This window comes from Triturus cristatus, chromosome 8, assembly GCF_964204655.1.
Source record: "Triturus cristatus chromosome 8, aTriCri1.1, whole genome shotgun sequence".
NCBI classification, from domain to species: domain Eukaryota; kingdom Metazoa; phylum Chordata; class Amphibia; order Caudata; family Salamandridae; genus Triturus; species Triturus cristatus.
In genome coordinates, this window is record NC_140591.1 from 1,255,719,331 (window position 1) to 1,255,732,739 (window position 13,409).

Below are 13,409 nucleotides of genomic sequence, written 5' to 3' on the forward strand. Positions count from 1 at the left end.
AAAGAAGCCATGTTGGCTCGGGTGCCAGTTATAAAGAAAGCCCGATGGGGGGGCAAAAGCTTTAACTACGGCGCAACAAAAGCATGGAATTAATTGCCCCTCTATCTCAGGACCATGACGGATCTTTTGTCATTTCGTAAAGAACTAAAGACCTGGCTCTTCTCCAAAGAGTAAGTGTCCTTTCCACTCAGCGGCCAGTAGTCTCAGATGAATTTGTTAGCGCCAGGACACCCCCGGGTATTTGTCGCGCTCTACAAATGTCATTAACATAACATAACATAACATAACATTTTGTTTTTCACATGTCGCAGCATGAAAATAATGACCATGCTTGTAAAATACTGATTAACTGCCAACCCCAGTTGTAGCATAATAGGACTTTAGCAGATGTCACAAATAGGGTTGCCACCTTTCCCAGAGAAAAGTATAAGTCATGCTTTCATGGATTATTTTTCTGCAAAGGCTTGGACATGATACTTAAATAAAACTTTATATAAAATCGCCTGCATCCATTTTTAACACACTTTTCTTTTTTTGTTTTCTTTATTTATAAGTCAGGGATAAATAAAGCAACCTTAGAATGTCAAGGAGGCAATCCTAGCTCAACTGCAGTGGGGTAGCTAAGCCACATTTTTGCTGCAAGTGACTACTAAGGATGTCACAAATGGATTGTAATAAGACTACTAGAGGGTTTTGAAGGTTTCCTGTCATTAGTTTTATTATTCTTATTTCTTAACAATAGAAATAATCACCTTCACCGTCGTGTTCACAAACATATCATAAGCCACACCTCATACAAAAAAAGGAAAACACAGTGTACTAGAAGACATAAAAAACAAAGATAAACAGGGTAAAGTGCGTTTGATAGAAACTCTATGTTCAACTTTACTTTTGTAGCCACATTTCATCATTATATGAGCGTGGCTTGATCCGGGCTAATTTTTTGGGGGTTGGGCTTCTTTTCACAAGTTGAGCTTGTTATGTCAAAAAGACCTGGCAGGGCTGACAGGCAGGGAAGTCTAGCAAGCGACGCTGCGCGCAGATCTGTGCACAGAAGGAGTTCAGGAGCTGGGTCATCGGAGGGATTGCAAGGAAGGGTGATAGTTCCCGAAGCAACAACATGAGCAGCAAATACGATGTGATTGTGGTTGGAGGAGGCATCTCAGGTTTGTCTAACTTCTGAACCGCATGTTATAAAGTTGCAGGATACGCGCGCTATTTACGCTGTGACGTTCTTTACAGCGAAAAGGGAAAGTTGTTTTTGAGCTCCTGCTCCAATGCAAATACACTGCCAATGTGATTTGCAAAAAAAGGCAATGTATTTTTTCTTGTATGTTAATATTTCGTGCATCTGTGAATGGTTGCTTTTAGAAATGCTTTACATATGTTGCTATAAAACGTTGCTATATGGATGCAGGCGATTTTATATAAAGTTTTATTTAAGTATCATGTCTAAGCCTTTGCAGAAAAATAATCCATGAAAGCATGACTTGTACTTTTCTCTGTGATAAACTTTTGTTTCGTTCTGAGTACCACATGCGTATACCTATATGAAGTAATCCTATAGCCTTAACAAACTCTTTTGTGCTTTGCCTGCGCAAAATGTAAGTATGCATATTTTTTATGCATGCCTGTATGTATATATATTTGTTTATGCATGCTCGACATATACACAGGCAGACAGACCATGTTCTGCACAGGCGTGAAGTTAAGTGAGCCTCTTTAAAATATTCGCCGGAGTTGAACGTGCTTATGCCACCTCGCAAGAACCGCTTTTGAACAAGACGCGTGACACGGTTAGAAAGTATCCCAAACTCATCACTGTAGCAGCATCACAGTTCCATACCACATAAAAAGATACTATTCTGAGATTTCGATTTAAATCCTGTAACACTGAGTTTTGATGTACTAGCGGTTGCAGTGTACCGTTTAGGGAACGGTACAATTTAGTGTATACAACTTATTGTGAAAGGTCCAGCACGTCAGACCCCGGTTGTTTCATCCCCTTGAAGCATATGCTTTATTTATGGCACAGCACAAGGTTGTGGACTGCGGATGGTGTTTTCACACACGTCTGGAAGATATTTATTGTGTAACTTGTGTGCAGCAAGCAGCCTTTCAAAGACGTACAACCCACCCATGAGAAGGCATCCCTCGCAGCATTTCAAGCTCCGACCCACGATCGATTACATATTATCTGGCATCCCAAATTCATATGGTGAAAAACTCACTCTGTGATAATCTCTTGTTTCGTTCTCAGTGCCACATGCGTCTTCCTATGATATGCCACAAGCAGGCGTAGCTACTCACTTTGGCTGCCCCAGTATCGCAGCTTCTAGCACAGCTGACTTCTTCCTAACTTACCAAACCCTCTGAAAACGTCTGCAAATGCAGACTGTGGTGGAAAAGGTCTCCTTGAAAGGCTTTTTCTGACAACATTAGTGGACCGTTCCCTTTAAGTTCATGTCGGAGTTTTGAGGATTCCTGGTCTGTCTGCTCGTTCCTCCACCTGTTTTGTCGCTCCGCTTGCACATACCTTGCTAAAAACGTAGACAAAAGGAACAGTCGTCACGCTCGTTTTGCTATCCTAGATATCTTAGTTTATAGACATGATCAGAATCAACCTCTCATATTTTGTTAACACCGTTAATATCTTAATAATAGGTTATTTAGCACTCGGGGGATGCAGAACACTCACCAAAACTTGGCAGATGTCTGGTCCACTCTATTTCAGTTTTATAAATAGATACACACTCTAAATAGGTTGAATACATGTACATACAGCTGAGTTGGACAGAACACCCGCTATAGCCTAAATGACCCCATTGTTACTTATATAAAAAAAACAACTGGATAGACACCCACCGCGGATCAAAGCCTTCGAGGACCACATTTGATAGCCCGCAGGACCAATAACTCTAGAGAGCTTAAGGCTCTAAATCTGATGAACCACAATGTCAAACCTGCAAGACAAACTAAGTTCAGGAGCAGAGAGTCTCTTAGAGTCTTCAGCCACATCATTCTGAAATACTGATTGTGTACTGGTAACCAATATCTAACCCATATCTGTTTGCTAATGCCTGTACCTGCCATATGCCTAACCCTATCCAGCCCTCAGGAATCAATTTTCTAAAACAACATTAGGTTGCCAAAGATTACATCACTTTTTACACGTTTGATTGAATTTTTAAAATTTAATTTTGGGTCCAAATACCTTTAAGCTGTAATATTTGCAGCTATTCTAATGCGGTACTCAATGTTTAGTTCCATAACGTGTTACCCCGAAACCAGTCCCGGGATGCTTGTTTCCGGTCCAGGGAAACCTGGCTTGGCAGTTCGGGCTGGACTGTTTCTATGAGGAACCGGGTTAAGACTGATTTGCACATGGCTGGGTCTGAACTGGGGTGGTGAAGTGAGCAAAAGAACGATGATGGACTCAATCCAGATCTAATTGTGACTGGGGTGAGTGTCTGAAAAGTTTCAGCACCCCGTCCATCATTTTATTGTGTTTGCTAGTTCGAAACTGAATCAGGAAATAGCATATACATGCATCTAACAGTTTACATTTTCCCACAGTGCTGTGTAGCTGCAGATAATTTGCTTCTGCATCAGAAAATCTGTTTATATTGCCATGGGTACGTTTATGGTTATGAAGAAACATACCATGTTTTGGCAGAATTACTGAATTCAGAACGTTTGTGTCACATGAAAATTGGTTTTCATCTGAAAACCTGCACTCCAGCATATGTAATCCGTATCATCAATATTGGACGTTATTTACAAAGGTAAATGTACAGATATACATGTTAATTTACTACTACACCTAGGTGTAAGTTTACACTTTTGTGGTAGTCACTATTTCCAAGTGTAAATGTAGACCTGTATGTCTTCAGCCCTTGTTGGAGCCTTCTACAACAGAATTTACGAGTGCAATCACTCTAGGAACTTTTCACACTTCGGCAACATCTGACAATGTGAAGAGATGTATGGGAAAGTATAAGGAAAATTAGAAAAGTTTATTAAACATTAAAAAATATATAAAAATATTTCAGTATTATATATAAATGTAAAATAGTTTTAAATATTTATTTTAAACAATAAAATAAAGGTTACAGAACATTAACTTTTACATGATGTGTGTATTAATGAACATGTATTAATTAAAGAACAATTTTAAAAAAACTCACTCAGTAACATTTGTATTTTTGATATGTATAGAAATTTAATAAAAGGTATGTATAGAACTAATTTAAAAGTTTAAAACTTTAATTTCATTTAACGTTTAAAATAGGTTTATTTCATATTAAAATATTATAATAATTATCAATAATCAAAAATGTTTCACAATAAACAAAATGGAAAGATTTATTTTAAAAACGAAAATAATTCTATTTATTTAACCTTATTTCTTTAGTGGTGTTATTTTAATCCCTTGCCTCCATTGTTTTCTATGGGAATGTGTTGCATTAGCTGTGACTGGACATGTGTGGTGCTGGACTTATTCCATGGCTGGTCTAAAATACATTTAGGGCCCGATTCCGATGTCGCTAAAAATGCCTTCCCAATGTTAGTCGTAGGCTTACCTTACGCCGACTCGTATCCGGAGCTTTTTTCTACAAACGAGCAAGTACGATGCGTATTACAGGCAAATTTTCGACCGAATTGTCCGCTCCGATTCGTGCTCTATTTCACGACTGAACAGGCTCAGGAAACACGGAAATCGAGTCGTACGGAGGCTTTTCCCAACCAGTTTCCTGACTCGCAAGTACGATGAGTCTTTACCATGCGTCGTACAGGGCGCCGCTTCCAGCACGTCACACCATTCGGACGAGGAGCATTGAAGCTCCGATGCGCACCAAAACACGATCAACGGGGATGAGACGGAGCAGCCATTTATCCAATCGCGCATGTCTTCCCTATACTGTATGCCTACCGTTACCGACACGCACGACGCAGAAGGTAAGTCAGACACCTACCACACACCAGAATGACACATAAGGAAACCCCACCATAGGGGGGACGGATGCCTATCACTCCCAGCATAGTCCACCCCATAGGGGGGCGGATGCCTATCACTTCCAGCATAGTCCACCCCATAGGGGGCGGATGCCTATCACTCCCAGCATAGTCCACCCCATAGGGGTCGGATGCCTATCACTCCCAGCATTGTCCACTCCATAGGGGGCGGATGCCTATTACTCCCAGCATAGTCCACCCCATAGGGGGGTGGATGCCTATGACTCCCAGCATTGTCCACCCCATAGGGGGGTGGATGCCTATCAATCCCAGCATTGTCCACCCATAGGGGGGTGAATGCCTATCACTCCCAGCATAGTCCACCCCATAGGGGGGTAAATGCCTATCACTACTAGCATATCCCAACCATAGGGGGCTGTATGCCCATCACCACCAGTACCCCCTACTCATAGGGGGCATAATGCTCATCACCACCAGTACCCCCACCCATAGGAGGCTGGATGCCCATCACTATTACCATCCCCACTCATAGGTGGCTGGATGCCTAGCACCACCAGGATTCACACACATATGATGAGTAAGCAACCCCCCTACCATCTTTGCAAGATTTAATGTCTGTGTGTGTAAAATGCTCACAACACAGATCCTGACAATGAACATACATTGTGACTCCCAACACATGTGTGCCCAAAAGGTGAGAGTGTGGTTAAAAAATCAAGCATCTCTGGACCAATGTGGTAATGTGTCCTAAACCCCCCATCACTACAGTGACCATAAGGTGAGTGTGGACATGAAAATAGCAGCATCTCCAAACCAGCATGCATGATTTTTGGTCCCAACACCACAAGCAATGTTGTTGCAATGTAGTGGTTGTGTCACATACAAACATAGATTTGGTGATTGCTGTGTATCACAAGAACACCCTCTGCCATGTGCAGACAAGCGATGGCCATGATCCCTGATAATTACTCCAGGGTCCAATTAGAGAATGCGACAAGTGAGCACCATGATGCATACACACAAATCTATACAAGCAGACACACAAACTAAGGAATCCTGTGGAGCCTGTAGATGTCAGGTGACCAAGTCCCATACCATGGCAGCAATCGAACACACCAAACATGATGAATGTGCAGACTGATGAGCCAGGAGATGCAGGGACACTAGGGAAAAACCTCCAAACAACATACTGCAAATGGACCGCAAAAGCCATACCAATGCAGTGGAGCAGATGCACAAACACAGACAGGCAGCCCCACATTGCATATCATACACAACATGTGTGTGTGTCTCAGTGTCCCCAGGCAAGTACACAACACATGACAGTGGGCAGAACTCCAATGACACAGATGTGTACACAGTGCCATACAAAAGTAACTCATGAACTGGGCATCCCTTGGTGGGCAAGCAGGCATCGTCAGGTGAGTGGGATCCCAACTCATTCATGTGACACAAGCTGGGCGGCACAGCAAACAACACAGCAAGAGTCTGTTGCGTCGTGTATGTGCTTGGCTGTGTCGAATCGTTCGCGTTCGTGTCTATTGGGTTGTGTTGATGCTGGACTATGTGGCATCGTTCACGTCCGAGTCTGTCGTGTCGTGTTAATGCTTGGCTACATGGAGTCATTCTCGTACGTGTCTGTCGCGTCATGTATGTGCTTAGCTGTGTCGAATCGTTCTCGTACGTGTCTATTGGGTTGAGTTCATGCTGGACTATGTGGCATCGTTCGCGTCCAAGTATGTCATGTCGTGTTAATGCTTGCCTACATGGAGTCGTTCGCATACGTGTCTGTTGCGTCGGGTTGACGCTTGGCTATCTCAAATCTTGCATGTACGAGTCTATCGCGTCAGGCTCCTTTCCTACCGAGTCGGCCGCAAAAGAAAATTCCGGCCGAGTCGGTTGTAAATTTCAAGCATCGCATCGTACTCAGCCGTTTGAAAGGCATGTGTACGGTTCAGTCGGAAAATATGACGGGTCCGTGTCTGGAAAAACCTTTTCCAGACAAAATCGCAATCGACCCCTTACTGTTTCTTTTGGGGCTTTTTGGCTGTAATAACGTTTTAACTGTAGTTAGTGAATAGCAGTGGGCTTACTCTTTTGAAGGTGAATGTTTGTATTTCAATGTGCCTCCCTCAACCCCTCCTTAGCTCTCTCTACCCCATCCATTTAGGTGTAAGTATTTCCCATTTTCCATATCCTACCTATCCCTCCCACATTTAATACTAAAATATATACCTATGTGTGATGGGAATGTACTCTGTTCAGCCAGACTCCAAAATAAATAAATGCAAAACTTTATATTCAACTGAGACTGGTTCTGTAAAGTTATCAGAGAGATGGAGACACGCTCTTAAATGTATTCTAACTTCAAAGTGCTGAACTCCAGATATCACATTAACATTGGAGCTTGTGACCCATCTTTTTTTTTAGGAAAGAATGTATGCTGCCCAAGGGACCTCTTAATACAACACATGCAAAAATTACTTGAATTATTTTTAGCAAAAGTGAGAAACTCAGTTCTGGACCTTCAATTGCAGTGAATTGGTTGTGATGAATTTGTGGTGTCAGTTCTTGCTCCATCCGCAAAGTCATAAAAACATACTCAACCGAACCTTCCACTATTGAACTCACTTTCATTTTTCCGTGGCAAACAATGCAATCATCTTTGGGTGCCTTGTGGTGTCCAGTCGTGAGGTACTCTGGTGTCTTCTCATGGGCACCTGTAGCTTATGAACAATATTAAGTCTGGAATGCAGTAGCTAGTGAGATAGTAGTTTGGGTTAGAGGCTGGCAAGGGTGGTATCCCAAAGGTGTAATGGGGCAAGAATGTCTGTATGTCAGAACCAGCCAGTTTTTGTCACAATTTTTGTGCGAAGAGCGGACCACGCCACGATGGACCAAAGTGGCTTAGAGTAAGCTGGAGCATACTAGGGAATTGGCCTATAATCAGAAGTTCAATTGACAAGGTCTCCACAACTACTTGGTTTAGTCGTATAATTCTAAGGTCTCTGAATTCAGGGATGAAGTGAAGATTTCCTCAAGCCCCTGAATCAACAAGAGAGGCAGTTATAGCCTGCACCACAAGGAGAGTCAGGGATGAAGCAGGCTGACCACCCTTGGTAGGTGAAGTTGACCAGACTTTTCCAGGTCCAGATGCAGCAGTGATGTAGGTCTTGCATCCTGGCCAGCTGTCTAGAAGTGACATCAAATCTCTGGTTGCAGAGGTAGTCTATCAGGCTGTCCCACATAGGTCCTATGAGGCCTATGTACCTTACTTTACGAGTTTTTGGTCAAGTTTTCTCCTTGTGGCAGTTGTCTGGCATCTTCCACAGACAAACACACATCATCTCCTCTCCACAGATCTGCAGATGCAGTGGCTCCACAGTCTTGTCCAGGCGTAGTCTTAGCCTGTGTAATAGAGTAAGGAACAACCCTCTGTGTTCGTACTCCTGGATCTTCCTTTGTCTTCTCCTATGTTCTGCTGTACCACCCTTCACAAACGAACCCAGTATGGGCCAGAGGGCTTAATTGTTATCCTCCCAGAAGGCCTAGCCACCAGTGACTTTCATTTGTCATGGTGCCACCAGTACCCAAGGTTTATGATCTCGGCTTGGTCACCTTGTAACTAGTTCAAGTAGCAATGCTGTAGCTTCTTAGATGGCCTATTAGATGGGCCCTAGGCAGTCATACACAAGGCAGAGACCATGATCTGAGGTCAGAGTCAGTCTCTCTCTCTTTCTCTCTCTCTCTCTCTCTCTCTCTCTCTCTCTCGCTCTCGCTCTCTCTCTATCTCTCTCCCTCTCTCTTTCTCTGTCTTTCTGTCTCTCTCTCTCTCCCTCTCTCACCCTCTCCACAATTGACAGACTCACTGACCAATATCTTTGCAAAGGACTGTGCAGAACGTATACAGGTAATATGGCACATCTTCCACATGTAGGGCGTTTGTCCCAAGACAAGCAGAAATTTAAAAGCAAAACAAAAATGTAATAGACTATATAGTTTATCAGTAACCTGAAAAGCAAATGAGCTGTGCCTGGGAGTTCAGGAAAGTGAGGAACTTTAGCCAGGAAGATAAGCCTATCTCCTGGATTAGGATTATGTGGTCTTGATCTCTTAAAATGGCGATAGCTAGTGATGTTGGGGGCCTAGGAACCCCATTTCAGTGACACCACCTTCAAGGAGACCAACCTTAATGTATAACGTTTGAATAACTCGCTGTGCCTATCAGCATTGGATGGACACCCACAGGCTTGCGTAGTTTCCTCTGGACCACACTGGTCTCTCTTAATCTGGTTAGCTCACAGGCCACAAGGGCGTTGGACCTCCTCCAAAGCAGTAGTGTCAGTGATGAACAACATAACAAAATTCGATACAGAGAGGGAGAGTGTTAACGAGGCAGAGTCAACATATAGCTAATATTTATGTCTAGAAATAGTTTTTGAGGCCTCCCTCCTCCCGTCTCTGGGGTTGGATTGGAGGGCTCCAAGGAACTTGTATTAGTCTCTTGACTTCTTGGGTTGGCTGAGTGGGGTCTATATTGGATCACATCAGCAGCACCAGGTCAAGCTAGCACGAGTTCAGCAAGGCCTTCCGGCTTTCTTCTAACAGAAGAAAATGGGAAGCACTCGGCTTCATTTTCTAGAAGCACCAACAAAAGCGGGATCCATATGCTTCTGTGTCCTAGACATTTTCTGTAGGCTTGAGGGAATCTCTAGCTTACATTTCCAAGTATTGGCAGTTGGGCAGGAGCCTATTACCAACCAGAGTCCGTGCATTCCTGAATAGTTCAAAATCCTGTGAATTAGGCTGGGCAGAGTTTCCCTCTTCAGAGTGGATTACGCAAATAAATTGTTGTGCCCACTATTTGTGTGCAACTGGCCAGTCACACTCTCAAGTAGCCTGCTCTGGAGATAGACTTTGTGTTGTTCTTCCAGATTGCACTGGAACACAAAGAACAAGAATGGAAAAAGAAGGAGGGTGGTGCTGTTCTTCTTAGACCTATCCATTCTCCATCTGTCATCTTCCATTATTACAAACAAATTTCACCCTAATACACCGCTAGTGATGGTAAATCGCCTTGGGTTCCTTACGAAGGCCCGAGATTTTCAGTTGGTAATTTCTTGTGCTGAAGTTTCTGATACTGTGGGTTTCGGTGACTTGGGGTGGAATTACCAAGAAATACAGGTAGAAACCTGAGGTTCACCTTAGAAATGAGAACATACCAGTAAAATCAGTAAATACAGATATGATATCCCCAGTAATTCCTCCTTTTTCCAGGGATATTTTGGTTTTTTTTGAGAATCTGAAACCTCTGGGGGTAAAAAAAGAGAGATCTGGGCCTAGTCTTTTGTTTTTCCACTCACCACGCCACCCCAGTTTGGACATAGCCATATGCAAATCAGTCTTGACCCTCTTACCCATGGGAACAGTCCAGGCTGAACTGCCAAGCCAGGTCCTCCCTTGACCGGAAACAAGCATCCTAGGACTGGTTTCAGGGTATCATCCATCATCAGCAAGGATAGCCTGAATGTGGCATGGCGAGCACGTGACCAAGTCTGGGCATCCCCATCCCACTTGGGGTGACAAATGCAAGAAGAAAAATTGATGGATGGAACGCTGAACAATGTCAAACACTCATCCCCAGTCAGAGATCTGGGCTTAAATCCATAGCTTTTTTGCTCAGGCCTGGCAGTTGAGGCTGAACTATTCCCATAGGGAGCAGGGTCAAAGACTGATTAAAATACGGCTGGGTCCAATCTGGAGTGGCATGGTGAGGAAAAGAACAATGGATTCAAACCATATCTCTTGATGTTGAAAAGTTTCAGCACTCCATCCATCATCTTTTTGTGTTTGATATGTTCACATTTTTAAAAGCTTACATTTAACATGAACTAACTCCTGTAGATGGGTATGGTGCCTTGTAGCCAACAAAGCCTTGAGGCTTGATGTGTAGTGACAAATCTTACAAAGTGTGGAACTGGACTGGCTCTGCAGTAACATGCTTCAAAAGTGCTGTTGACTGCAGAGTCTGAAACAGTGACACTGTTTTTGTCAATGCCTACTTTAGGTATGAAATCTATATTTCCCTAACCTGGTGTTGTAAGCCTCTACAATGTTAATCTTTCTGGTATTTTGCTATTGAACAAAAACATATTTTTTTTGGTTAAGTATTTTTTTTATTGAGGGTGAAATTTGCAAGGTGACCCCAGCAAATAGAGGGCCTAAGGGGTTCCAGTTTTCATGTCTGTTCCACTAAGAGGTTTAGGTGCCATACCCCACGGCTTCAGTGGTATCCCACATCTGAAGTGTCCAGTAAACTTGGGCCAGGCTTGACCACTATGTCCTGGCTTTACACTCTGTAGGGTTTTATGATCCAGAAACATGTCATAAAATGCAGCATCGCAGCAATAAAAGGCAGCCAAGGGATCCTAGTGGTTAAAAGACATTGAGGCTACAGACTTCTAGTTGGTTGCCTTGGTAATCTTTAGCGCCAAAACTATAGGTGTCACCTGGATGATGACTTTAACACACCTATGTATGTGGAACCCTCACCCGTCCCAGTGTGCTGTCTTGCCCTCCTGGAGGTTTTTAACTTTCATTTGAGAGTCTTACTCCAAAGGTAAATATATAGAATGGGTTGAACTGCTACGGCTTTCTAATCTGAACTCTGCATGAGGTATTGCGGTCATCCTGAAGATCCACCTAAGACCCAATCTCCTTTGCCCCATTGATTAACCTTGAGTGTGACCTTTCAGTTGTTTCCTATGGATGCAGTCTGATATTTTAGCATCTGACGCTTTAACTGATTTTGAGTACTTCGCTCACATTTTCTCAGAGAAGCTTATAGTTCTGAGCATTAACTATTACAGTTATACGTAGAATCTGTTGAGATCCAACTTGCACAGCAGCTTAACAGGACTCTGAATAGCTAACTTTACGGAAGTTCATACCAAGCTCTCTAGTAACAAAATAACTTGCTAGTAGCAGTGCTTAGTCAACTCTTTTTAAAGTTAAAGGCTCTGTGATGCATCTTGTCCTGAATCCCGATTGGAGCTCATCTATATATTTTTCTTCAGCTATAAATATTTTCACAATTTTGGATGGATTTTGAGCCTACTTCATCTCTGGTTGTATAAAGGGTTGTCTTCGAAAATATGTTTTGTGTTAGTGTTGATTTATTACAACTTCTAAGTTGCTGCAACGTCTCAGCAGAGAGATTCTGACACCTTATTTACTCTGTAAATATTCTGTTCCTCCTTCATTTATTTTGTGTATCATTGTGTTGATCTTTTGATTTTTGTTTTGGCTTCAACCTTTTATGGGGCCATTATTTCTGTGATTCCCCTCAAAGTCTCACTGTACTGGCCTGTTAGCTCACTTACATCTTGCTGGTGAGTAATGGATTGTAGGGGATAGGCTACATCTACAACCAGATTTACAGTATCTGTATTCTTCAAGTCTCTGACTCAATGCTTCAGCTTTCTCAGTGGTCAGTAGGTAACAACCAAGGGTGAGAAGGTGAGGAAGCGATCAAACCAATCCACAGGGATAGGAGTATTGATTTTAAGAATTCCTTCCTTCTCTATGAAGAAACCCACTGTGGAGCCCTTTATGTTGCTGGGAGTTACACATAGTTAAAGAAGGTGGTTATTGTGTAAAAATTATTTGGGATAAGAAAGATGCAGATTAAGGTCACCCATGTCTTAAATGAACTCCCTTAGGAGAATGTTATTACCCTAGAAGATCAAAAGTCTTGTGAGGAGTTCGACAAGTTGTTCAACTAAAGTTATGTTGTCACCAGGTGTATGTTTGATGATGTGGGGTTTGGTAGGAGCTGGTTTTTTAGTTTTTATTTCTATTGAGAGATATTTAAAAATTGAGAATTAATATTTTTAGGCTGTTTCATTTTATATTGTCTTTGGGGATGACTGTCACCCTGCCACTTATTTTATCTATCTCATCTGGGAGGATACTGGACTGGACTGGACTGGACTATTGTGGTGAGATAAGAAGGCCCACCACTAGTTAAGAAGATTCATTAAGTTAAACTTCATTCAGGAAAAGTAGGTCTAGGTTTTTTGAAGTTATACAATCTGTAATCTCTAGGTTAAGTTTTACAAGTGACCTGCAGTTATGAAGAAGACACTTTAGGAAATATTGTTTAGTGGTAAGCACTAGGGCTGTGAGCATTTGTGACCTCTTTCTGGTTTGTCGGTCTGCTCGTTGCCATGGTAGATCTGTATTTTTATCCTTATGCTCTGAATGGAGGAAATTTTGTAGATTCTTGTGTTGTACTGGTGGCTATTTTAGAGTTGTATTGTTGAAGCAAGTCGTAATGTCTTTTTTTTTTGTCCAAAGGTTAGGTAGTTCTGCTAGATCAGTTTTATTTTTATCGCTGTCTGACCTTGGCTGGGGCGTTGGTTTAATGGAGT

At 42.5% G+C, this 13,409-nt stretch overlaps 1 protein-coding gene across 1 annotated transcript in view; it reads left to right on the top strand.

The window, feature by feature from the left end:
* Positions 1-996: 996 nt before the first annotated feature.
* The window catches only part of LOC146805677 (amine oxidase [flavin-containing] A-like), a 675,430-nt gene continuing 663,017 nt past the window's right edge, over positions 997-13,409 (top strand). The window contains exon 1 of the mRNA XM_085622952.1: positions 997-1,166. Coding sequence (XP_085479078.1) covers positions 1,121-1,166 — 46 coding nt within the window. The 5' untranslated portion in view covers positions 997-1,120. The remainder of the gene's footprint in view (positions 1,167-13,409) is intronic.